Source organism: Lissotriton vulgaris, chromosome 10 (genome assembly GCF_964263255.1).
Source record: "Lissotriton vulgaris chromosome 10, aLisVul1.2, whole genome shotgun sequence".
NCBI lineage: Eukaryota > Metazoa > Chordata > Amphibia > Caudata > Salamandridae > Lissotriton > Lissotriton vulgaris.
The window spans coordinates 71568905-71593899 of NC_141698.1; the positions used below are offsets into that span (position 1 = coordinate 71568905).

At 48.4% G+C, this 24995-nt stretch overlaps 1 protein-coding gene across 1 annotated transcript in view; it reads left to right on the plus strand.

Annotated features, from left to right (window-relative positions):
- MEIOB (meiosis specific with OB-fold) overlaps nucleotides 1–20723 on the plus strand; it is a 546591-nt gene extending 525868 nt beyond the window's left edge. The window contains exon 12 of the mRNA XM_086939725.1: nucleotides 18391–20723. Within this exon, the coding sequence (XP_086795851.1) occupies nucleotides 18391–18522 (132 nt within the window). The 3' untranslated portion in view covers nucleotides 18523–20723. The remainder of the gene's footprint in view (nucleotides 1–18390) is intronic.
- Nucleotides 20724–24995: the final 4272 nt, after the last annotated feature.

The window sequence follows — 24995 nt, forward strand, 5'->3', positions numbered from 1 at the left end:
AGGCATAAATATTCCAGTTATTTATCCAACATTCACACTGTTGCCTCTGTAGGTCATTTTCTCGAAGGGACAAAAAGCTGACTGCAGAGCGCAAGGAGGCCAGTCGGTGAAAATTCAACAATTTATATAAATCATGCTTCACTGTAGACCACGGGGAAGCAGAAAAAGGGCGTGTAGGGGTAAAACCGCAGGGGTTGGTCGGATGGAGATTTGTTGTCATTCCCACAGCGAAGACAGGGTTAGCGGGCGAGGTCCGTGTCATAGGAAAAATCAGGAGGGATGGTGTGACACGGAGAACAGTAAGAGGGGCAGTGGGGGCAGGAGTGGGCTGTGGCGGGGGGACATGCGGGGTGTGAGGCGTCAGGGCAGGGTACATTGGGGCATATGCAGGAGGGCTTTCTAGCATGGTATCAAGCAAGGAATCGCCTTCTTCTCCCCCTTCCATTTGGCCCTTTCCTTTCTCCTCACGAGCTGGATAACATTTTTGTACCCGGGCTCCATGCTCCCCATCAGCTATTTCTATTGATTTTGTCATTTGATTTTGTAAATTTTCTCTGGCGTGGTCGGCCATTGACATACGTTATTGTTTTCTTTCTTGAGCCTTCTGCTTTCTAGCTCTCTGCCCTATCTCTTTCCTCCAAAATCGGACAGATTAAAACATAGACGGGCGCGTTTTTCTTTTCATTAATTGTTCCTCTAGGTTGGCGAGAACTTGGGAATTAAAGGAGACATAAAGTGACCACTGTAATTCCGTGTTACTTTGATTCGTATATTTTACACAGAATGAGGATAACATTATGGCAGAAAGGCCATGTTTAACATACATCGTATGGCCAGCGGTCCCTTCTGGAGGAAGGGGACAAGCCGCCTCCAGCTGGGAGTCCTGCGTACACATACAACAACATAATCTCTTGAACTTACTGCTGACTGGCATGCTTGAAAACAGATACCAGACACCAGCGTGTTTTGAAACTCACCTCGCTTGCTTGGCTTTTGCAAAAGTCAATAACAGCAGAATCATACAGAACAGACACCAGCTGGTTTTAAAAACTCACCTCGCTTGCTTGGCTTTGGCAAAAGTCAATAACAGCTTGGCTTTTGCGAAAGTCAATAACAGAATTATACAGACTTGGTGGGTGATCAGTCCACCCTTACCTTACAGGGGTAGTTCTCTTCTGCAGACGTAGGGCTGTGTCCTGCTCCAGAAATTATTTGCTTGGGGACTCCAGCGAGAACACGGTCATGTGGCCCAGACCAGGTGGGGAGGAACAGTGGGCGAGTCGTTCGGCTTACCGGATTGCAAGAATCCCTCGGGTAGGGTACCTCCGTGGGAGTCTCTCCGTGCACCTCCTCACATCCACCGGGCCTGACCTTCGTGCTCGTGGAGTCCCTGTTCAGGCGCCATTTGAAGAACCGGATTAACCCACTTACTGGGTCTCGGCGACGGGGGAACCGTCCAAGCCTTCCATACCCTTCATACGTAGTAAAAGGAGACACAGGAGCCTTCGTCTGCAGGAGGAACCCAGATTTATTCAAATAGACCAGGCTATGGAACAGAGTCCCTAGTTCGACAGAAACAAGACAGAGGAGGCTGCTGCTTTACTCCGCAGCTTACAAGCCTTTTATACTTTTTCATCTCAGTCTTTTGGCTGTTATTGTTCACTCGCCTTGATCAAGGCTCAGTCTTTCAGGTCATTGTTCAATCACCCTGATCAAGGCCCAGCAGTCAGACCATTGTCCAGATAACCTGATCACGGTGTCAAGGATGTTTACCAGGCTGGGAGCAGACGATGGAAAACAAATCATTTACAGAGGAGTGTGAGTGTCTCATGGCTTTCTGTTGAACTGCAAGAACAGGGGTGGTGGGTGTGCGACAGTTCCTGGGCAGAAATGCAGGCTGTAAGATGGCTGTTGTCGTGTTAGTTAGATTTTCCTCAGGCATCAGCAGAAACAACCATGTGGGTTGTGTGGAAGTGTTTCACACGAGATGGCAATGAAAAAGCAATGGAGTCTCGGTACAAATGATGCCGATCAGAAGAACACTTTTCCTCACAGTGGAATCCAGACATCTACCTCTCTGTCTGGGGTACAGATAAAGGCGCGCAAGATTCTTGGAGCATCGTTGTGTGGCATGCACTATCACCAAGTCTAGTTTTGGGTGACCTGTGAGGCATGCTGGGGCGTCATCTATGGTTTTATACTTTTTATCAAGATGTGGCAGTACCGCTGGTACCGAGGCTGGGTTTTTCATGATTCTAATACCTTCATCCCAGACGTAGTCTATTATGGGAATAGCTCTGACTGAATTTCAAAAAGGTTCTTTAAATTGTATAAAAAGCAGTCAGCTTGTTTGGATGGCATAGGTATAGCAAATCCTTTTGCTGCACGTTTCAACAAGTTGTTAAATCCCCCAATATCCTCTGGTGGGGAATCTACCGGAAGGGGGGTTTGTGAGGCAGGTGATGACATTCTGTAATCGTCCCATTCCGAGGCTGTATCATGCAATTCCCCCTCCTCATCTGAAGAGGCCGGTTCCTGGAGAGGAACAGCTTGTGGAGTTCTCGGGACCGATAATACAGCAAGAGTATTTAGTCATACAGGTGATGTCCCCTGAGATGGCAGAGCTCTATTGGCTGGCCCTGATGGTGGAAAGCGTTGCCTGTAATCTTGTAGCATGAACTGCAAATCCGATAGCAATCCGGAGGGCATCATAACCATTCCCTCATATGACTGTTGATGTCCTGGTGAAGGCTGCATGAAATAGGCATTATCATAGTACTGGTTATTATCCTCCTCGTCATCATATGGTTGACAGTTAACGTGCAATTCCAATGGGCTATAAGCATCCCCAAACGGACAACTATCTTGTCCCTTCCGTGAGATGAGTTGGTAATAGAGGTGTCATTCTACTGGGCGAGGTGTGCTCTGGTGTAATTTCCACTTCTTATGTTTTTTTCGGTGACATTTTCTTCATAGACACAATTGTCTTCACTTCCAACGTTTTCGCTTCAGCTGTTGACGGTGATGTTGTCGACGACGATGACTTCGTCAACAGTTGCAGTTTCGTCACTGGTAGGGCTCTCATTGATGCTGGTGATTTCTCCTTCGTCGACGGCTCTTCGACGATGATGTCATCGACAGTAGCATGCTCGACGACACCATCGTCAACTGCTGTAGTCTCGTCTACATCTCCGCCGGCAACGATCACTTCGTCGACGGTACTTTACTCAACGACGGTGCTAACATCTACTTCATTTTTTGGTAAATATATTTTTATTGCAGCAAGAACAAGTATTTATGACAGATTGTATGCGCCATACCAGTTATTAATCATTGTACATATAGTTCTCCAGTGCTTCCCTCACACAGCCATTTAGCTCACACCCCGGAGGTTGAGCGGCGTAATCGTGAAGAAAGGTCCGTGCTGGAGGATGTCATAGGAAACAGCAACATCCTGTTGTCTGGGAGATGGCAAGGCCGCTTTTCAGACCCCACATTCTCCCCCTCGTTTGCAATGTTACCACAGTCCCAACCAAACTCCGTCCCCCTCCCCGAACAAATCCCACCCCCTTGCCCAACTCCCCCAACCCCCCCCCTCCGTCCTACCTTCTCCCCCTCCTCATCTCACCCCCTCCCCTGCTCCCCACCCCCCCAGGCGTGTCAGAGTACCACTAATGCGAGTCTACATTTCGCTCTACAAACCCGGACCCGAGGCAGATCATCAGGATTAAACAACTAAGTCTGATAGTCATCACGTAGGAAGCAGGGGAACAAGAGGTGGAGGTCAGGTCATCACCACCACAGGCGGCTACACCGCCGGAGCAGGGCTATGCGCGGGGAGTCTTCATCATCTAGGTCTAAGAGTTGGAGGTCAAGGACCAGCCGCTCCCACGCCCTGGCCCTTTCCAGAGCTGCGTCATTGCCCGCCCTGAGCGCGGCCTGCATGCGGAGCTCCCCCTCACATCGGGCCCATTTGTGTAGCTCAGCCTTCCAACCCTCTATAGTGGGGCCCCTACTTGATTTCCATTGGGATGTTATGGCCCGCTTCGCTAAGAGTAGTCCTAGGTCCAGAAACTTGCTAGTGATTTTGTTCTTTGATGTGTGTGGGAACCAGTGTAGGATGCAGTGTGCCATGCTGAGTTGCAGGTCCCTTTCCGTGATCTCCCCCAGAATATCCACTACCTCCTGCCAAAAGGAACATAACTGCGGGCAGGACCAAAACATGTGCTGGAAGTCCGCCACGTCCGCCGGACATCGCGGGCAGGTCGCCGGGTGGGACGGGAAATATGTATGCAATTTGTCAGGGGTCAGGTAGGCCCTGTGCAAGACGTAGAAGTGCACCAGCTGGAACCTAGCGTTTCGCGTCCCGTTCCGGGCCCGTTCCACTATGCTAGACCATGCCTCCTCAGGAATCTCCGTCACCAAGTCGGCCTCCCATTTCGCTTTCAGAGATAGGAGTGGGGTGATAGTCTCCGAGACCATGCGTCTATATAGGCACGTGACAGCCTTGACCGTCCCCGCCATCATCACTACGTATTGGCAGCCCAGCGAAAGCGGCGGTTCCGACATGCCCGTCCTCCAGTGTTTGCGGATCGCCGTTGTCAGCGCGGCATGGAGGAGGAAGTCCCCCCCGCCAGTTCAAAGCGGTCCCGCAAGAGGTCGAAAGGCAGCAGCACTCCGTTCCTCGTATAGGTCCCCCATGGATTCCAACTCCTGCTGCCCCCAGCTCTCTAGTCGGCTCCATGAGCCCCCATGTGGGAGTGCCCCGCATAGCTTCAGCGGGATCTCAGGTGCATATGGGACTGTAATGTGGCCCCTCTGTCGGTATCTGTTCCAGCATTTCCATGCCGTCGCAAATTCCTGGGTGAGGTGGAACTCTCCCATCAGAAGCCCCAGGACAATCCGGGCTAATACCTGAACCAGTCCCGCCGGCTTCCCGATCCGTCCCCCTCCTTCCTGGCTCTCGCGACCCACTGTGTCAGCCATTGCAGCTGGGCCGCCAGGTAGTATAGTTCATAGTCTGGCACCGCTAGCCCTCCTTCTGCTCTAGGACAGAGAAGTGTGCCGTGTGCCACCCTGCGTCTGCCCGCCCCCCATAGAAAGCCGATCACCATCGACCTCAGCTTCCGGAAGTAGCTCACCGGAATCCAGATCGGGAGGGTCCTGAAGAAATAAAGCAGCCGCGGCAGGGTCACCATTTTAAGGAGCGCCACTCTACCCATCAGCGACAATGGGAGCGTGCTCCAGAAGTCAAAGTTCACCTTGGTGAGCCATATTGCTGACCCGATATTGCCCTCAAGAATATCTGCCTGATCGTGAAAGATCGAGGTGCCTAGGTAGCGAAGACTCCTTTCCTCCCATGTCACTCCCTCCGCAGACTGGTAGCAAAGTCTGCGCGGTCGGGCCGGGAACAAGTAGGACTTCGACCAGTTCACCCGGAGGCCCGACACCCTGCTCAAAGATTGCAGGAGGGACTTAGCCCCACGCAGGGATGCTGCCGAGTCCGCTAAGAACATCAGCAGGTCGTCGGCGTACAAGGCGATGTGGTATACTTGTCCGTAGACGTCCAGCCCCTGATACGCCTGTCCCTGCCTGGCTCGCGCCGCTAGGGGTTCGACCGCTATGGCAAATAAAAGGGGGGAGAGAGGGCATCCCTGGCGGGTGCCCCTGCCCACCACACACATCTCAGATTATTCTGCCAGTCCTGACCCTCGCTGTGGCGTTTCGGTAGAGTAACGACGTCCAGTCCACGAAACCCTCGCCCAGACCCAGCGTGCGCATGACCTGGAAAAGGTACGGCCATTCCAGGCTGTCAAAGGCCTTCTCCATGTCGACTGCGAACACCGCCGCTTCCTCACCGTCGTAGGTGTCAGCTTCCAAGACATGTAGGAGTCGTCGTATATTAAGCGCCGTGTTGCGGGTCGGGATAAACCCGGATTGGTCCGCGTGGATCAGCGTGGACATATGAGGGAGTAACCGCGTCGCTAGGATCTTACTCAAGATCTTGTAGTCCAGATTGAGCATGGACAGTGGCCGATACGCCGCCCTGTCCCACGGCTGTTTGCCCGGTTTCAATAGCGGGACGATGAGCGCCTCACCGGTGGTCACCGGCAGGCAGCCCAGCCGCCTCGCCTCATTATAAAGCCACGTTAGGCGGGGTGCAAGGAGATCAGTGTAGGTGAGATAGAATTCCGTAGGGAGGCCGTCGGAGCCCAGCGTCTTATTTCTCGCCATGGTCTTGATGGCGACCCTCACCTCCCTCTCTTCAATTTTGCCCCCGAGCAGCTTTGCGTCTTCTTCCGCCAGCTCCGGCAAGTCTAGTCCCTCCAGGAAACCCCGGAATGCGTCCTCCGACGGCAGGACCCTGCTACGGTAAAGCTCCGTGTAGTAATCATAGAAAATCTCATTAATCCCCTGCTGGTCAAACCGCGCCGCACCCGAGTGGTCTCTGAGCTCGAGGATGACCGAGCTCCGACGTGCCGGATCGGCCAGCCAGGCCAAGAGAGCTCCCGTCTTATCACGCTCCGAGTGTGCCCGGGTGAGGTAGGCTCTGTAATCGAAGCACCGTAGTCGCTCCACCGTTGCCGCCACTAGTTCCCGCGCCTCCAGTAGGGCCTCATGGGTGTCTGGACACTCGGGCCGCGCTCTCTCCAGAACCCGGAGTTTCTCGTCCTCCCGCGTAATGTCAGCCAACAGGGTCTTCCTGACACCCGACGCCGTCGCGATGCATTGCCCCCGCACTACTATTTTAAAGGCGTCCCATTCAATTGTGGCTGAGCCCGCAGTGCCCGCATTGACCTGAAAGTATTCCTCGATGTTCGAGGCAATCGTGGTGCGGAAGAGCTGATCATCCAGCGCCTCCGGGCGCAGCTTCCAGGCAGGGACTCGGGGGCGGCACTGCGACCAGCGCAGCTGCAAAAGGAGCGGGTTATGATCGGAGATTGTGCGTGTAAGATACTCACTGTGGCACACCTCCGCATGCACGTCCTGGGAACACAGGAAGGCATCTATGCGGACGTGCAGGTCATGAAGAGCGGAAAAGAACGAGTAGTCTCTATCTAATGGATGGCCAGCTCTGCACGAGTCAACCAGATTCCATTGGGATTGCCAAGCGGAACGCGCAAGCGCCAGTCTGCCAGCCGGTGCATTCGGTAGGGGGGGGGTGCGATCTATCCAGCGCAGTGTCAGTAACACTATTAAAGTCTCCTCTGAGGAGCAAGGGTTCTACCAAGAAAGGGGCCAGCCTGTTGGACAGCAAAGAGAGAAAGGCCATTCGTTCCACATTCGGGGCGTATATACAACCCAATGTCAGGTCCCTCCGATCTAGCTTGCCTCGCACCATAATATACCTTCCCTCTGGATCAATTAGTTGCTGTGTACATTGGAATGGAACTCCCGCCCGCACCCAGATAGCCACCCCCCTAGCATATGCAGAGTAGCCAGTATGAAAGACCTGCCCTCTCCATCTTCTTTGCAGTGCCGTCCCCTCCTTAGCTAACAGGTGTGTTTCCTGGAGGAAGACGAAGTGAATGCCCCGTCTAACCAAATAGGAGTGAATCTTGTGGCGTCTGTGCATAGTGTGCATCCCTCTCACGTTCAACGTGAGACATTTGTAGCCTAGGTCGGGTCCCATTGCAGTACCCATCGTGCTTCAGACATCTTCGCAGCGACCTCCCCGACACGCCCAGGACCCATCCCCAGCCCCCCCCCAACCAAACCAAGAAAACCCCCCCAACTCCCACTCCCCCGGACAGACAACCAACGTGGAATCCCCATCCAAACTCTAGTAAAGCAAGTGTATCTTAACGGAAGAGGGCTAGGGTGGCCAGTAGGCCGACTCAGGCAGGCCCGAAGCCCCCCGCCCCCACCCCCTCCCCCTGGAACAGTCAGGAGGCTCCCCCCCATGGCTCGTCCCCCCCCTCCCACTTCAGTGTCAAGACTCAGGAGGCATGTTCATCACAGCGTTCAGCGTCTGGAGGCTGCCTCAACTCACAACCCAGTACCTTGTAAACGTGTCCAGAACTGCTCAGGCAGCATCAGCTAAGGATTCCGTCCGCTGTTTGAGGAGTCACCACCGGTAGGTCCGGCTCCGAAAGATCCTGTACACTACTGAAGCCACGGCTAAGAGCACTATTCTATGACAGCTTTGAAGCACTGCTGGAAGGACTGGCGTCTCCCTGGCTGATGGCCACTACCGCCAGCACCGCCTTAGCTCTTTCTTGCTGCCATCCCGACGGGGATCCAGATCTCCGCATCGGCGTAGTTTCTGCAGAGCGCCTCCTAGGCGAGGTCGTCAGGGGGCATCCGTGCTTGACTCCCCCCTAGTGTCCAGCCAGCTCCAGGCCTCCTGCGGCGTGAGAAAAAAGTGAGTGTGACCTCCAGCGATGACCCTCGACCGGGTCGGGAACAACATAGCATATGACAGCTGCAAAGACCTCAATTTCCGCTTGACCGCCGTGAAAGAGGCCCGTTGCTTTTGTACATCTCTCGTGAAGTCTGGGAAGACCATGACCTTGCTGTTGTCAATCCGTAGATCCGGCAGGTTCCTGGCCCTCTGGAGGATACAGTCCCGGTCTCTGAAGTGTAGGAGGCGCATCACTATCGGGCGCGGCGGGTCACCAGGCTTGGGCGGCCGCGCTGGGACTCTGTGGGCGCGCTCTAGGGCAAAGAACGGGGAAAGTCCTTCTGGAGCCACCTCAGACCGCAGCCATCCCTCCAAGTAGGAGACCGCATCCTGGCCCTCCACTTTTTCTGGTACTCCCACGAGGCGGAGGTTATTACGCCTAGAGCGCCCTTCGCTGTCCTCGGCTCTGAGCTCCAGTACTCGGACCTTCTGCGCCACCTCCGCCAATGATGCTCTCAGTGTAGCCACGTCTCCAGGCAAGTCCTTCAGGGTCACCTCCGAGGTCGCCACTCGCTCCTTCAATTTCCTGTGGTCGTCATTCAGGAGGGACAGGTCCGAACCAATGGCGTCCATACGCTTTTCAATAGCTTCCCGCGACGCCACGATCGCCTGCATAATGTCACTCAGTGAGGGATCTCGTGAGCACGTCGAGCCCCCTAGCCAGTAGCCGGCGCGTCCTCCTCCACGAGATGGCCTGGGTCATCTAGCTTCAGTGCGTCGAAGCCCTTCTTCCTGCCTCCCCGCACCATGCTGCCGAGGGCCAAGATTGGTATGCGTCTGTCGCGGCCTCCAGCGATCCAGTACACCTCAGACCCCCGCTCCGGCGTCGTCGAAGGTCCTCAGCACCTCCGTGCCTCCCCTCTTTTTACTTGGCAGCGCACCAGCTCATCCGTATCCCCAAGGGGCAGGCCCCCACCTCACTAGGTCAGGGGGGTCCCCCCAGGGGTCCTCCCTCCAAGCGCGGAGCGAGCGCCTCCCTCTCCGGGACGTTGCAGGGTTATTGTTTCGGCCCCTCCAGGTGCTGGGCCCAGGCCAACCCCCGGCGCGCGGGCGCCCAACAGTTCGTCGCCTCAGGTCCGGAGGCCAGCTCACGCCGCTGACAGCCTCGGCACCCCTCCTGCTCCTCCGTGTGCCTTCCTTGCTCAAGGCCGCTCACCGCTCATCACCGACCTGTGGTGAAGGCAGGCGTCTTCCCTCCAGTTGCGAGGCGGCCCCCCCACTCAGCGAGGCCTCGGGCTCGACAGCCTCCGAGATCACCAGGGCGGCCCCGGGCGCCTGGGCCACTGCCGCGATGTGGGCGATGCTTCCTGCTCCCTCCTGGGTGCGCCGGCTCCACCAGCGCTCCGCCGTCAGGCCACGCAGTTACGGGCAGCAGCCGCCATTTTGGCCGCACGCCACACCGGGCGTTCCACCTAGGGGTCCCTCACCTCTGGGCCGCCGACAATGCTTTCGCTGGTCCTCCCAGGGCACGGGGCAACAGGGTCTCCGCCACAGTAGCAGGCGGAGCCACCCTTCAGCCCGGTCACGCTGCCGACAGAGCCCCGTCCGGCTTCGTTACAATGGGGCCGCCATCTTGGGGTCAGGCAGCCTGCTGCGGCATCGGTCGCCGAGCTCCACAGACGCCGCTTCGCCGGGTGAAGCCCTCCGCCCCCACCAGCACCGGGGGGCTCCTGCTGCAGTGCGGGCGGTCGTCTCTGCTCTCCTGTGCTCCCCGCCGCCTGCAGGATCACGTCGTCAGGCGTAGCGGGCAGGGATCGCGGCCGCCATTTTCGGTGCCCATGACTCCGGGAGCTCCTCGGTGTGGAACAAAGTTTGTTTCTGGTAGCTACGGGGGTTCCAGGGCCTCCAAAGTTATGCCCAGGGCTCTCCAGACCTTCCCATGCGTGTCTGGGGTTCCGAGGTCCGAGCCGGGGGTCAGGATATGCTGCGGAGCGAGGCGAGAGCGGAGGAGCTCTGGAGTCCCGCTTCCAGCTACATTGGCGCCTAAGCCACGCCCCCGCTAACATCTACTTCATCACCGACGACAAGTGCTTCGCTGGCAATGAGCCCTTCTCCTTAGGAATGGTCGACGAAATTGGAACCTGCGTCACCGATGTCAAGGATGTCATTGACAATGAACGAGCCATAGAACAAGTTGTCGACGTGCCTACAGTGCCGCCTCTCGTCGACAAAATCGTTGAAACACACTCCCTCACATGAGAGCTCACTGATGGTTTGTCAGAAGCGGGTCTTTTGAATGTTAATTTACATTGAGCTGGAGGTGTATTTCGCTCAGAAACAGTCTAAGGTAGCTTCTCTTTTTTGTGAGAGCCTTTACTGCGCTCAGAGGAAGATTCGATAGAGGACTTCTTGGCACATTTCTTGACAGGTTCTGACTGCAAAGAGTCCCTGACCCTTTTTGAAGAGATTTTAGAAATTTTTGAGCGGTTGACTGCGCACTCTCCGAGTTTGATACAGGGTCAGACCTAGTTTTTAATTTTTGAAGCCAGATCAAAAGACGTCCTTCTCGATCCCTCAGGGTTTTGTTAGAAAATGTACGACAAATCTTACAATCTTTAGCCTTATGAGACTGGTAAAAACAATAAATGCAGTCTTTATGAGGGTCCTCTACATAAAGCCTTTTCTTCAAACAAGCGGCCCATTATCTAAAGAGAGCCTTCTTAGCCTTATCAGCCATAGTCCAGTCAGATTTAGCAATCCACCAACAAATATGTATATATATCCACTCTATTAATATCAATATAATCAAATTAAAGTACTTTCCTGACAGGAAATCCTGAAAATGTCCTTTAGAAGAGAAAACTTAGCAGAGCTCAGAGGAGACTCCCTTAGAACAACGTGCAGTAGAAAATTGGAGGTGCTTACATTCTCTCTGGAGGGTTCTAGAGGGTGACTGATGCTCATTGGTTGAGGCAGAACTTTGGTTCTTCTTTAATAATGACCATGATAGGTTAATAAACTAAGAGGCCTAGGCCTTTCTAGTCTATACTTATTAGTGTACTATTACTTCTACGAAGTCTATTACAACTGTTTTAAGTACCGGGGACTCCCATCATGACGACGGGGAATAATTCAAGCATGTGAATTACTGAAAGTTCCAATACTGGAGTAACTGCTCAACCACACTACCACAAAAGAGAGTAACATATTATCTACTTTAGCTTCCGTGAAGCCTCTGGGGGTCCACTAGACTTTGTGTGCACTATCCCTTACTTTGTTATAGTATATGCAGAGCCAGCTTCCTACACCTGGGTTGTGGGATTATCAGCTTCGAAGTCTCTCATGCTGTGACAGATGGACTGAAAGCCTTCGAGTGCCCATGGACGGGGCATCTGCTGAAATGCTGCACACTTCCTCTTTGCTGGAGTGAGAAAAACTGGTAACGGGCCTAGCAGGACATGGGGGTGACTCGCTGCTAAAAGCACTGTGGTGCCAAGACGTGACTATTTCATAAGAGTAGGAGTGGACTCTTGAGTTAAGGCCTGCTCGTGAGCATTCCTGGATGCAGGCACCAGTGAATGGAAAATAACCCCAATTACATTGTGAGGAGCTGGTGGACAGGGATATGCCAGGGAACCCCGACCTGAAGGGGTAAATGTGCTGCTGTCTATAAATGTTGTAATCTGACTTTGAATATGTAGAGTTCCCAGTAATACCAGCTCAGGTTGAACAGATGTTGACATGATACCAGTTACCAAATAATATGCCGGTGTACACATGTAACTGGAAATTATTGTTTTGCGATGAAAAGAAGAATGTACTGAGATATGCCTTGTGATGTTGATTCTTACTGTTAATAAAAAGAAATTTAAAGAAAGAATATGTAGTTAGAAATAAAACACATATTTTTAGCATAAAATAAGTATTTGACTGGACACAGTTATTGATTCTGCTGATTGCTTTTCTAGTTCTGAGTCATGTTCATTAATCTGCATTGACATCTCCCCCACCGTGAGGGACCCTTTGACTACTTGTCCACAGCTACTACTAATGGTCAAGTGCAGAAGGTTTCACATGGCCCAGTTGCTCAGGATCCATAGTAGGTCAGGCCCCGGGACATCAGGAGTAAAAGGCCTCAAACACCACGGTTTGGCTGAGTAACCCCTGCGTACCCATGGCCCACTGAAAAGGCTAGTGACAGCAGGATTATCTAAAAAGCTAGTGGGACACCCCAGTATCTTTAGGGCATATGCCATAGCCTGTGACTAGAAATATAGGACCAACTTGGCAGTTCAGACTGGACTGTATCTATTCGAGCAGTATCAAGGATGATTTCCATATGGCTGGCTCTAATCTGAGGTGGCATTGCAGGCAACTAAAATGATTGACTGGGATGCGGCCTGATTAATTACCAGTGTCTGAGATTAATTTAAGCCCCCCCACGAACCCAGCTATCGCTTTTTTTGTTTACTTCGAGGCGAAGTCCCAACTGCAACCGGTAAACCCAGACAGGTGTCCTGTACTCACTTTGTCAATGGAACCAAGCTGCAACCGACTGAAGAGCCCCACATAGGGTGAAACTGGTCTTAAGTTGCTTGTGTTCTGGTTATATAGGACCTGGCTTGGTAGTTTTGGTTGTATTGTTCCAACTCAAGCAGGATCAATGCTTGTTTGCATATGGCTGAGTCTAATCTGAGGTGGAATAGTGGGCAAAACCACTGGATTGGGATGCAGCACAAGTAATTCACAGTGGTGGGGTTTAATTCAATCACTTTTTTGTTTGCTTTAAAAATACAGAAAGGCACAAGATCCCTTGGGATTACAAGATCTCATGGTAAATAGACCGCTACACCGCCACATTTATTTTATTTGTAAAAGAGCACCGCTTGTGAATAAAAATGGTAATAGAATGTTCTTTCTGCAGGTCAGTGTCAGAAATGTGTTATTGTTTGCATGCACAAATACCTACATGTATAAGATCAGGAAACGGACAGAAGGTTACTAATGATTTGTTTCTGGGAAGGTGCACGCACTATTAAAATGGGCTTAAGTCCTAATGCAAACTTGTCATAATTAAAAACTTTCCAGGTATACTTGTCTGGCTTTTTAAAATCATTGAAGTTGTTGGGATAACCTAGCTGTATTAAAGTAGAGACTGCATGTGCTTTATACTAACCAGATTAAAAGATGGGCCGCCTCCTCTCTTCAGGTCAGAGTTTTTGGGCATTTGATGACTAGTTTAAGGGATTATTAAACACACACTCCACAAACCTACAGTGACTACACTGACCCTGTTGTGGTCGTAATTTCTGCTAAAATGGTGTGCTTCAAAAAATGTCTTACAGTTTTAAATCCTGTTTGCACTTAAGCACTTTAGGGGCAGCATAGAGGGAATTACATTTTTAGGGGTGCCTGTTTGTGCTCCTGGCCGTGTTCAGTGCCAGTGATGCTCTTCAGACGCCATTTTGGATTATCAGAACAACTCCACAAACGCACAGTGACTGCACTGAACCTGCTGTGGTCATAATTGCTGCTATTTCTCCTATAACTGGGTCCTTTTAAAATGTTCTAACAATTTTAAATCCTGTTTGCACTTAGGGGGCAGCACAGGGGGAATTTCATTTTTAAGAGTGCTTGTTCATGCACCTGCCTATGTTTTGTGCCGATGGGGCTCTTCAGATACCTTTTTGGTTGGCGGTCAAGTCCTTGTCCCTAGCTCAGAATTTAATGAGCTGTGGGACACGCACAGTTGGCGCGCCAAAGGCAAGCCCATCTGCACCATGACTGGACCAGGGGCCGGGAACCCTGCTCAAAAGATGTCTCATATTTATTCCAAATCCCAACTGTTGAAATTTAACAAGGGTAAGCCAGCAATATGTGATATTTTTTTACTTTGGTGAGGGCCTTGCCGCCTATCATTGTCTTTGGGCTTGCCTAGTAAAATGAATATCTCCCAAAGATGAAGTGTGGGCACACCATTCCCGCCAATCTCTGGCTAATAGTAGTAAACCAATAATTTGCATATTACTGAATACACGCTCCTTAATGAAACGTAGGCATGAATTTTCCATGCTTGTTGAAGAAAGTTCCCCTGACCTAGCCTTCTTGATGGAGACTTGGGTGGAAAATAGCTCAGACCCTGATTTAACTGAGGCTCTTCCCAGTGGCTACTCCATTAAAAGATTGGATCGCATTGTTAAGCAGGGAGGAGGGCTGGCAGTGGTCTGTAGTGACCACTTGGAGGTTTTATGTGAACCTGTTCCAGTCATTAGATGTCAGGGAATGTCCTTTAGGTGCAAATTATCGAATCAAACGTATTTTAATGGCTTTGTGGTTTAGAGGTCCCCAGGCTCAAAAGCAAGTTTCTTAGATAACTTGGGTGACACTCTTGAATTGTTTCATGCAGTTCGAATATTTTACCTTTTTAGGGGATTTTACCTCTCATTTGGAAGGTGGCAATAGTAAAGAGTCAGAGCATTTATTGGATATCTTAAACAGTTTTAATCTCTGTCAACATGTTAAAGCCCCCACCCATAGAGATGGCCACCTGCTAAAACTGACGTTTTCCTAACAAATCAGATCTGAAGTTTGATAATAATTTTCCAAACACCTGGTCGGGCCACAAAATGGTTCATTTTAGTCTAGATCAACCACATCTACATACTCAACATAAAAGAGTCCAAGCTTGGAACAACATTTCTATTCCTGATCTGTTAGATACCCTGATGGGATCACATTCTCAGTGTACAATAGATGTGAATCTTACGATAGGGACATTGTCGGAGTGGTTAGAAAACGCAATCCCTAAACATGCCTCAGTATAAACTATTAAGAATTATAAAAGTAGACCATCTGTGTACTGGTTCTCCTTACAGCTCAAAGAGCTGAAGCGTAAATGTCGTAGGCAACAAAAAGTCTGGAAGAAGTAATAGAAATTTGAGGTGAAAATTAAATACAACAATCTAATTCAAGAATATAAAAACATTATTGTCTTTGAAGAAAACAAGTATTTCTCCACAAAAATCCGAGCTGCTAAGAACTCCACCATAGAATTGTTCAAAACTGTTGAGGCACTGTCTAATTTACCTTCAAACCTTAATTTACCTCCCTGTCAGCTGTTTTGCGACCAACTTGCAGTCTTTTTTCAAGAAAAAGTAAAGTGATTTTTTAACAAATTCAAGATTAAGGATAAGATTAAGAATAACTTGCTAAATAGTTCCATCATTCAACTTAACATAGCTTTTGGACCAAGCTGCTTGGTAAAATGTCCCTTACTTCTGGGGGAAATAGTGATTGAACTTGTTGGTCAAACGTAATCCGGAGCTCCCTCAGATCCCCGCCCCCCTAAAATAATAAAATAATCCATGAGATTGTTGGAACAATCTCACCATCTCTCACTGAGTTACTGAATTCCATTTTGGAATCTGGAGCTTTTCTGCTAGAGTGGAAGAAAGCTTCTATTGTCCCATTGCTAAAAAAGCCAACACTTGATCCTAGAGAGACAAGTAAAGAATTTCCGCCCACCTCCCAACTGCTTCTACTGTACAAATTTGTGGAGGAGAATGAAGTGTTGGACACAGGCCAATTCTGCTGCAGGCTGAATCACAGCACGGAGTCCACCTTTGGTGGTGGCGGCAAATCAAGTGAGAAACATTTTGGATAGTGGGTAAAAAGCTGCCATGATTTTGCTAGACCTGTGTGCAGATTTCGGCAAGGGGAATCATGAGATTCTGATCTCAAGACTGGCAGAGATTGGTATTGGAGGCCTCGCTCTGAAACTGCTCTGTTCCTTCCTCTACCAGAGAGAACATTCAGTGGCTCTGGATGACTTAGTCTCTAAGCTTTTTTACTTTGCCATGCGAGATTCCTCCGGGCCCTTCATTGAACCCTACATTAGTTCATATCTATGTGGCCCCCTAGATGAAGCTGATTCGGTCTTTTGGCTTCGCTCACCGTGGGATATGCAGATGCGGCACAGCTTATTGCATCCATTTCGAACTACCAGAAGAGACAGCACTTCGCTTTAACAACTGCATGAGCAATATAGTCCAATGGATGAGTAACAACAGTCTCATACTGAATTCATGAAAAACAGAAGCCCTTCTCTTTGGGAAGAAGCACCATCAGGGCGCCAAACTTTGTGGCCACAAACTTTAGGCGAACAAAATAACACAAAGAGATGATGGACGGAGCGCTGAAACTTTTCAGACACTCACCCCTAGTCACAGATCTGGGTTTAATCCATCATCGTTCTTTAGCTCACTTTGCCACCCCAGTTCAGACCCAGCCATATGCAAATCAGTCTTGACCCTGTGCCTCATGCGAACAGTCCAGCCCGAACTGCCAAGTCAGGTCTTCCCTGGACTGGTAACAAGCATCCTGGGACCGGTTTTGTGGTAATACCCCTCATCAGCTAGGCTAGCTTGTATCTAGTGGCAAATTGAGCAAGGGACCCACGACTGGGCATACCCTGCCAACTAAAAGCAAACAAAACAAACACAAGGAGATGATGGACAGAGAGCTGAAACTTTTCAGACACTCAACCCTAGTCACTTTAGGCCCTCTCCTCACACCAGTACCCACGGTAAAAGAATTTGGGTATAATCTTTGATGCCAGCCTGTTTCATAACGCACCTATAAATAATATTACATCGTCATGTTTCTTCCTATTATGAAAGATTAGGATTTGAATATTGTAGTGCACTATACTTTGCTATTCATCAGCAGTCCCAGCACAAACTGCACTGCCTCCAGAACGCTGCAGCACGACTGCTGAAGAAAATTCCCAAGTTCCAGTCAGTGTCAAAAACTTCACTGGTTAGCGGTGAAGAAGAGGGTAACATTTAAGGCTTTGTCTCTTCCACAAGGCCCTTTATAGAGTTGCTCCTGACTATCTAAGGAAAAATCTTACATGGTATAAGCCCAGTAGATCATTAAGATCGGCCAACTCCAGAACAATCAGTGTCCAGAGTATCAGGAGATCTAACTGGGTGGGGTCGAAGCTTCATTTACACCACAGCCCCTCTTTGGAACAGCCTACCAGAATATTTGAGAAGTCAATCTAATTTTCTGACCTTCGGAAAATGCCTTAAAACCGGTCTGTTTCCCGATTCTTAAATCGAGATGCAATACTGGTTATTAAAGACCACATTGGTCAGTAGGTCAACATCAGCACCAAGACGCCATTGGCATTCATGCCCTCTATAAAACATATCAATATCAAACAATTTACAAGCTTTTTCAGAGGTTTGGATTTCAGAATACTGTAAACACAAATATCTGATATTAATATCATATCAAATATTGTTTACAAAAATAACGCCCCGTTGGTGTAAATGTGCTATTATTAACTTCAGTGAGGATATATTTTTTTACTTATTGGATAACCAAAGGGAAGAGAGGTGCTGTCAGAGCACATCTTCCTACATCACTTAAACAAAGACAAATAAGGCCCTATGTAGAGAACATAGTGAGGAAAGTCAATATGTAATGGACGTGAGCCCGCACCCACCAATAAGTGGTATGCTTCATCATGGCGCCCATCCTCTAATTAGTATGAGACCACCAATGTGAATTTCTACCCTGGGAGAACAGGGAGCACTTGAAAATGGAAAACAGGAGAACAACTCCTGTGAATGAATGGGCCTATGAACTGGCGTGGGTGTGATATCTAAATGTAGAAGAGAGGGTAACTGTTAAAACTTTCTTTTGATTGACACAGAAAAATGAGTATGGTCCCCAGTGGGTAGGAGTAAAATAATCGGGGGGAAATGTTGACCTTTGCAAGGTAGGTCGGCATGTATCAGCCCTGTCGATAGCCCTAAAATGGGTGCGGTTTTTGACTGCCCTCAAATGGGTTGCAGGATATTAATGAAAGGGAGCAGGCAGTCACTTTGGATGTTAAAAGTTAATTAGATTCTCATTCCACCTGCGTGAGGCAAAATAAGTCATGCGACATCATATGTTAACTTTAAAACAAAAAATCTTCATACATGCTAACAAATATACGTTTACTTTGGTAATGCATTTTTTATTTATTTTTACAGATGTTTGCCTCGTCCAGCTCCAGAACTGGAATAAGAATAAACTTGCTTTCATGCAAAATAGCAGACCCGTTCGAAGCAAGTCGAAACTTGTCTGGAAATCTAAGTGTAAATAAAGGATGCCTGTCGAAATGAATGGGGCTTCAAGTTCACTTTGCTGATGAGGTTAAGTTTGACTACTTCGAAATTATATTGTAGTATTTCTATAGCTTGTGGTCACATAAATTCCCTCCCTCATCTGTAATAGGTCTGGGTAGACAAGCCAAGTGATGGATTTAGTGTACATGAAACTATCTGGCGCAAACCCTCTTTCATTGGTGCATGTTCCAGCTAGGAGATTTTAGGAAGAAAACACAATATCTGAGTCGAAGGGATTTGAAGGACAACACACAACGATTGATGTATTTAGTTATCAGTAGCAATCAAATGTTTTTAGTTAGTATCTTTATGATGACTTCCCTGAAGATTGTTTTATTGTGCATTAAGCAAGCTCCTGAAATGTCTAGGTTTGCAGAGTGATGCAAATGTGCTTAGGTTTGAAACTTGGGTTTGGGAAGTGGTAGGCTTCCTGCGCGAAGCATTCATATGTCGTTTCTGTAATTTTATGCTTTTAATTAACGTGTACCTTTTCATGCATTTATATTATTTACTGCATATATACTTGTTTAATTCACGCATCTGCACAATTTCATGCATTTATCAACTCGATTGATATCATTTACACTGGCTAATGCTAATGGCATTGAATGAGCATTGATTAAAACCCACGAGGTCACGTTGAAGGTTCAAAGTTAAATTTCTCATTTTGTCATTGTCAAAAATACAGTACAGTTGAAACTGATGCAGTTAATAGAGGGTACTGTGGACAGATTGGCACCTCTTCGTAAGGGGACAGAATGGTTCAAAACAGATGATAGGTCTAAATAATGCTGTCATTAGGAGGCTTAAATGGAAAATGGAGAAATATATGTAGTTCTACAACATGGCAAGAAACATACCTTGTGAAATTTCACATAGCCTCTAGTAGTGAGGCATTAACTGTATACGTATGTAAGTAAGAAAGAAATTGGAATGCATGCTCTGATTGGTTCACATTTTCTCTCACACCAAGATTCCTAGCTTATTTAATGTGTTTTCATTCGCTCAAGATAATAGTTGTGTTTAAGGTGAACTATCCTTGAAAAGGTATTCAAGAGAAATCACACGAGATATTCCTTGGTTTCAATTATTTATAACTGCTCCAAATACAAAAATATGTTTTTCTGAAGTGCCTGGTAAAAAAATATGCGTCCCAAAAAAAACATGTTCGTTTTAATTGAATTGAAAATGTATTTATTTTTAAGTACTGTGCAAAAATATGTCTTCAAACCCAAAACAGCGTTAGAGATTATTTTATTACCAATATATCCAGTTGTAATAAAACTATGAAAACCATGTTTACAACTTGCACCGCTGTATTGTTTTGTTTAACTTTGTAAGACTAAAATCGGATTTATTGCAATGAAACATTCAATCTTTTCTAAACAATGAAACATGGCAATATTCAAATCAACTGGGCTCCAGATACATTCCGTTATACCAGCTGCACAGATTTTAGTAGCCAGAGATGCCCACTATTTTATGTTCTGGCCCACACCTAGCGAGTACCAATTGCTTTTACTTACTTCTGCCCACTCCCTCACCGCCACAACCATGCCACCAGCAAATATGGGAATTATGGGTCGAGCAGCAGGTAAGGGCTTTTAACAGAAGGGAGTGGGTGGTGGGGTCATTGTAGGTTGTTATTGTCTCAAAGAGCAGTACGGCTTTTGGCACCACTCCTCAAGTTTGGCAACCATGCCTCACTGGAAGTCAAGGAAGGGCAGATCCGGAAAAAACATAAGTGAATGCAGATTTTCATTTCTGGTGGCGAAAAGATTAGCACAGTTGCCGCTGCTGAAAGACAAGCCACTATCCCTTTTTAGTTTGTTTTTCAACTCCACCCCTACCTTGAAGTAGGGTAGTATTAGCAGCACACCTTTATTTTTCACAACTTCAAAAGGTGATCCCTCTTACTTTTACACTCAGCACAGCTGGAGGTAGTCTACTGACTAAGGGAAAGAAGAGCAGCGTGTTTTTCAGCCACTACTCCAGTAGAGAAACAGGAGAGGCACAGAAAACAGGAAAAGCTGCAATTCATTAGTTACCATGGGGTTCAGATCTAATAGTCCCTTGGCCAACAAGCAAATGTAAGCCAAAACGGATGGGACTGAGCTTTAGCCCAGAGTGATTGGTCAAACCAACACACGAGATGGACTTTATAGCCTTGTAAACTTGGTTCTTATGAGTGTGTTTTCGGCTAGATGCAGATACTCTGCTTCCTACTAGGACACCCTGGGATACAGTTGAAAAAGGTAATGACTTCCTTCGATATGTAGAGGGCAGATCTGAGGGCTTGGACTGGGTTGAGAGTCCGAAAATGCTTTCTGAACCGGCTAATAACTGTACCTGCAAAGGAAGCCTTTTGATTGGCTGACCAGCTCCCAGTCTTCCATTTCGGTTGCTAAGGGAAATCTTCTACAGTGATCACAGCAGTATGTGTTCGGACTGTGTCGTTTCGACTTGAAGAACCAATATATTTTTTTGTTTTTTTGGTCAATTGAAGACATTCATTTCTCAGCCAAGTTTGTTGCTGTTCATTACCATTAAGGAAATGTAAAATTATGGAATTGCATCAACATTATTAATTGACATAAAAAAGACATTGATTAAAACGAGAAAATTAAGAAGGGTGACAAAATGAGGACAAATGGCATACACATGATCTCTAAAAAGATTTATGGGAAAGTTATTTAATCCTTAAGAAAGGAATGGTTTAAAAACAAAATATGTAGAGGCAACCGCTGAAAGCTAGACAAAAAGCACGGGGCTAAAATTTACAAACATCAGAGAGTTAACTCGTACACTGAACTCAGTCCTTGGGAAAAGAATAATCTATGGACTTTAAACGAAGCATCAACTAAAGAATGCCGATATCACAGCAACACTGGTTCCAGTTTCATTGTAGGTGGAGAGCTACACGGTCCCGTCCAATTTCACTTAAAGATGATTGCAATGATTTTAATTAATCAAGCAATAAAGATATGTATATATATATATATATATATATATATATATATATATATGTCACTTAAAGATTGTTACAATTAAAGACACACCAAAAACATACATCACGTGTTACCAGGCCAAAGAATCCCTGGTTGCCCCAGTATTGGAACTTTCATAGATTCCCATGCTTTTGTATCATTCCCCGTCGTCGGAATGGGAGTCTCTGTAATAAAAAATAACATAGCAGTAGGTCCAAAAGAGAAAGAAAAAGGCCTAGGCCTCATTCCCTTTTGTAGCATATCCACCTCTTTGGCTGATGCCTAGTTTGGTCTCTTTACACAATCAGAAGAGCCTCAACCCTTAGAACCCTCCTGAAGGAACCTCAGAGCCTCAGATTTTCTACTGCACGTTGTGCTAGGGAGTCTCCTTTGAGCTCTGCTTAACATCTAATCTTCAGAAGTTTTTCTTCAGGTTTTTTCTTCAGGTTTTTCTTCAGATTGTTAGCTGATCCTTCCAGGATGTCTGACAAGGAAAAGAAGAAGGCCCTTTTCAAGCCATGTTCCACCTGTGGCAAGAAAAGACTATTCATTGAGGATAAGCATAAAGACTGCATCTATTGCCTCTATCCTGATCACAAGGCTGCGGACTGTAAGATCTGCTGCACCTTTTCAACCAAGACCCTCCGGGACCGTGAGGGTAGGCTTCGGACATGGCTTCAGAAGTTGAAGTCCAGGAAGGATAGAGGCAGGGTTCCCCTTCTCCTTCTGTGGAGCATCCTTCTAAGGCCCCAAAAAAGACCCCCAGAGAGTCTGAGAGCCAGGGTCCAGGCGAATCTCCTCACCATGGTGAAAAGGAGAGGGTAGGACCATCTACGCCTTCTAAGGGTTTTAAGACTGATCCAGCCTTCAAGAAACCCTCTTTCCCATCTTCTGGAAAGTCTGACAGAAGTTCCAAGTCGTCGACGATGAAGGCGCCGTCGACGAAGAAAAAGAAGCCTAAACTGAAACTGGTTCCGTCAACGGGCTCGTCGGCGACGACGGGATCGTCGATGAGGATGGAATCGTCGACGACAGCTACAACAGCTTCGACAAGGGAGTCGCCGACAACGGCATCGTCGACGAAGATGAAGACAGCGGCGTCGACGACAATGGCGACGACGAAGAGTTCGTCGATGGTGGCGACGACGACAGTGTCGTCGACAAGGGCCTCAACGACGACAACATTGACAACAACGACGGGGATGGCGACAGTCTCGTCGTCGACAGCAGCGACGGCGCCTATCTTGTCGTCGAGTGTTCCTGTGTCGACGATGCATATTCTGTTGACGAAGCCGACGAGGGCTGCATTTTCAGTTCCATCGTTGACGGCACCATCAACGATTTTGGCATCGGAGAAGAGAATCACTATTTCAATGACCAGATTTACACCGGACATGACATCTCCCAGGAGGGTAACCCCCTTGCCACCAGCTCTGCTGTTTGATGAGGATGAGTCAGAAGAGGATGATCAGGACTCATATGACTATGCGGACAGTCCTTCTCAACTTCTGGTCAAGTGCCAGGAGACGGATTCGGAAGGAGGGTATGACAAAGAAGGTGATTATCATCATCATTCTGCCCAACCACAACAATATTTAGGTCAAGACATGGTTTCAGTTCCATCTTCTTTCCTGCAGGACCTGCACAGGATGCTGCAGGATTACAAATCTAAAGCTGCAAAGCCTCCTCCGGCTCCAGTTGCGCAAGCCATGCCTGTCCCGGCGCCTACCTCAACGGCTGTTCCTGAAATACCAGCTCAGGTGTCCCCTCAGCCGCAGGCACCAATTCCACAAGAGCCTTCCAGACCAGCAGACACCCATGATTATTCCTCGGATGAGGATCATACTTTGGACAATGGAGCTGATCAAGCTTCTGAATGAGATGAGTACATCATTCCGGACCCTCCTTCTCCATGTCCGGATCCGGTGGATTCCCCGCCAGCGGATATAGGAGGATTCCATCAGCTGATGGAAAGGGCGACTGGCAAATATGTTGGCAATGCCTCAGGTGGCCTCTGAATGTTTCTTGTATGATTTTAAGGAACCTTATGGGAAGACGACAAGGTCCATACCAATAGTGCAGCATCTGTGGGATGAAGGCCTTAAGGCAATGAAAAATCAAGCGACGGTGGTCCCTGTACTACAGCGTCTAGATAAAAAGTACAACGCGCCTGACGATGGTCCAGCTGCCTTGACGGGCCACCCAAAATTGGACTCTGTAATTTCTCAAGCGGCACAGAGAAAATCCAGCAACCCCTCTGCTCCTTTAACAACTACTCCGGACAAGGAAGGAAGGAGATTGGACAATGCTGGGAAGAGATTCTCTTCAATGGCGAGTCTTCTGGTACGGGCAGCTAATGCCCTAGCATTATTGGGCAGATACGACCCCCAACTATAGTGTGATGACGCACCGTTCCTGGATCAGCTTCCTCCAGAATCAAAAGTAGAAGCAAAAAAGGTCTTACAAGAAGGGGAGGCTACATCAATGGAGGTCATTGACTGTACCATGGACATTGCCACGACGGCGTTTCGTTCTCTGGCTGGAGCTGCGGTCCTTCGTCGCCAGGGGTGGCTGAAGGCGGCCTGGTTTCGACCCGAGATCCAAAATAAGATCCTCGATCTTCCGTTTGATGGAGAAGCACTATTCGGGAAATTGATTGACGACACTCTCCAAGACATCAAAAAGGACACTGAGACCGCCAGATCTTTGGATACGCTTCAGTACCGCAAGACTCCTTTTAAAGGGTCCAGAGGCAAAAGTACAAACTACAGAGGATCTTACCAACAACAGAGATACTCCAACTACGTCTCAGGTTCGCAACAATACCGCCAGCCTTATCAGCAAAGGCAGGGCCAATCCTCCAATTACTCCTGGGCTAACAACAGAGGAAAGCAGGCTCGCCAGGGACGTGATACGTCCAAGCGACAATAGCGGCCTCCTAGCTCTTCCTACTGTACCCTCCTCCAAGAAGTCATTGGTGGGAGGCAGGGTACTTCAATACCTTCAGAACTGGTCCAAGATAACATCGAACCGTTGAGTGCTCAACATCATTCGAAAGGGCCATACCTTAGAATTCACTCAAATCCCACCACCCAAGTCCCCTGCAGCCATTCCATCAAAACACCTGCGTCTTCTGCGGCTCGAAGTTCATCAAATGCTCCTGAAGGGGGCAATAGAGCCGGTTCCCTCCGACCAAAAAGGACAGGGATTCTATTCCAGGTTCTTCCTGGTAAGGAAGACGCTAGAGAAATGGCGTCCCATTTTAGATCTCAGGGAACTCAACACCTATCTCATCTCCCTGTCTTTCCGGATGGTCTCTCTTCAAGACATCCTGCGGCTGATCAATCCGAGGATTCATGTACCGATTCACCCAGCGCACAGAAGGTTTCTACGATTTACAGTAGCCAAGAGCCATTTTCAATTCAAGGTTTTACCCTTTGGTCTTCGCTCAGCCTCGAGGATCTTCACAAAGGTGCTGGCGCC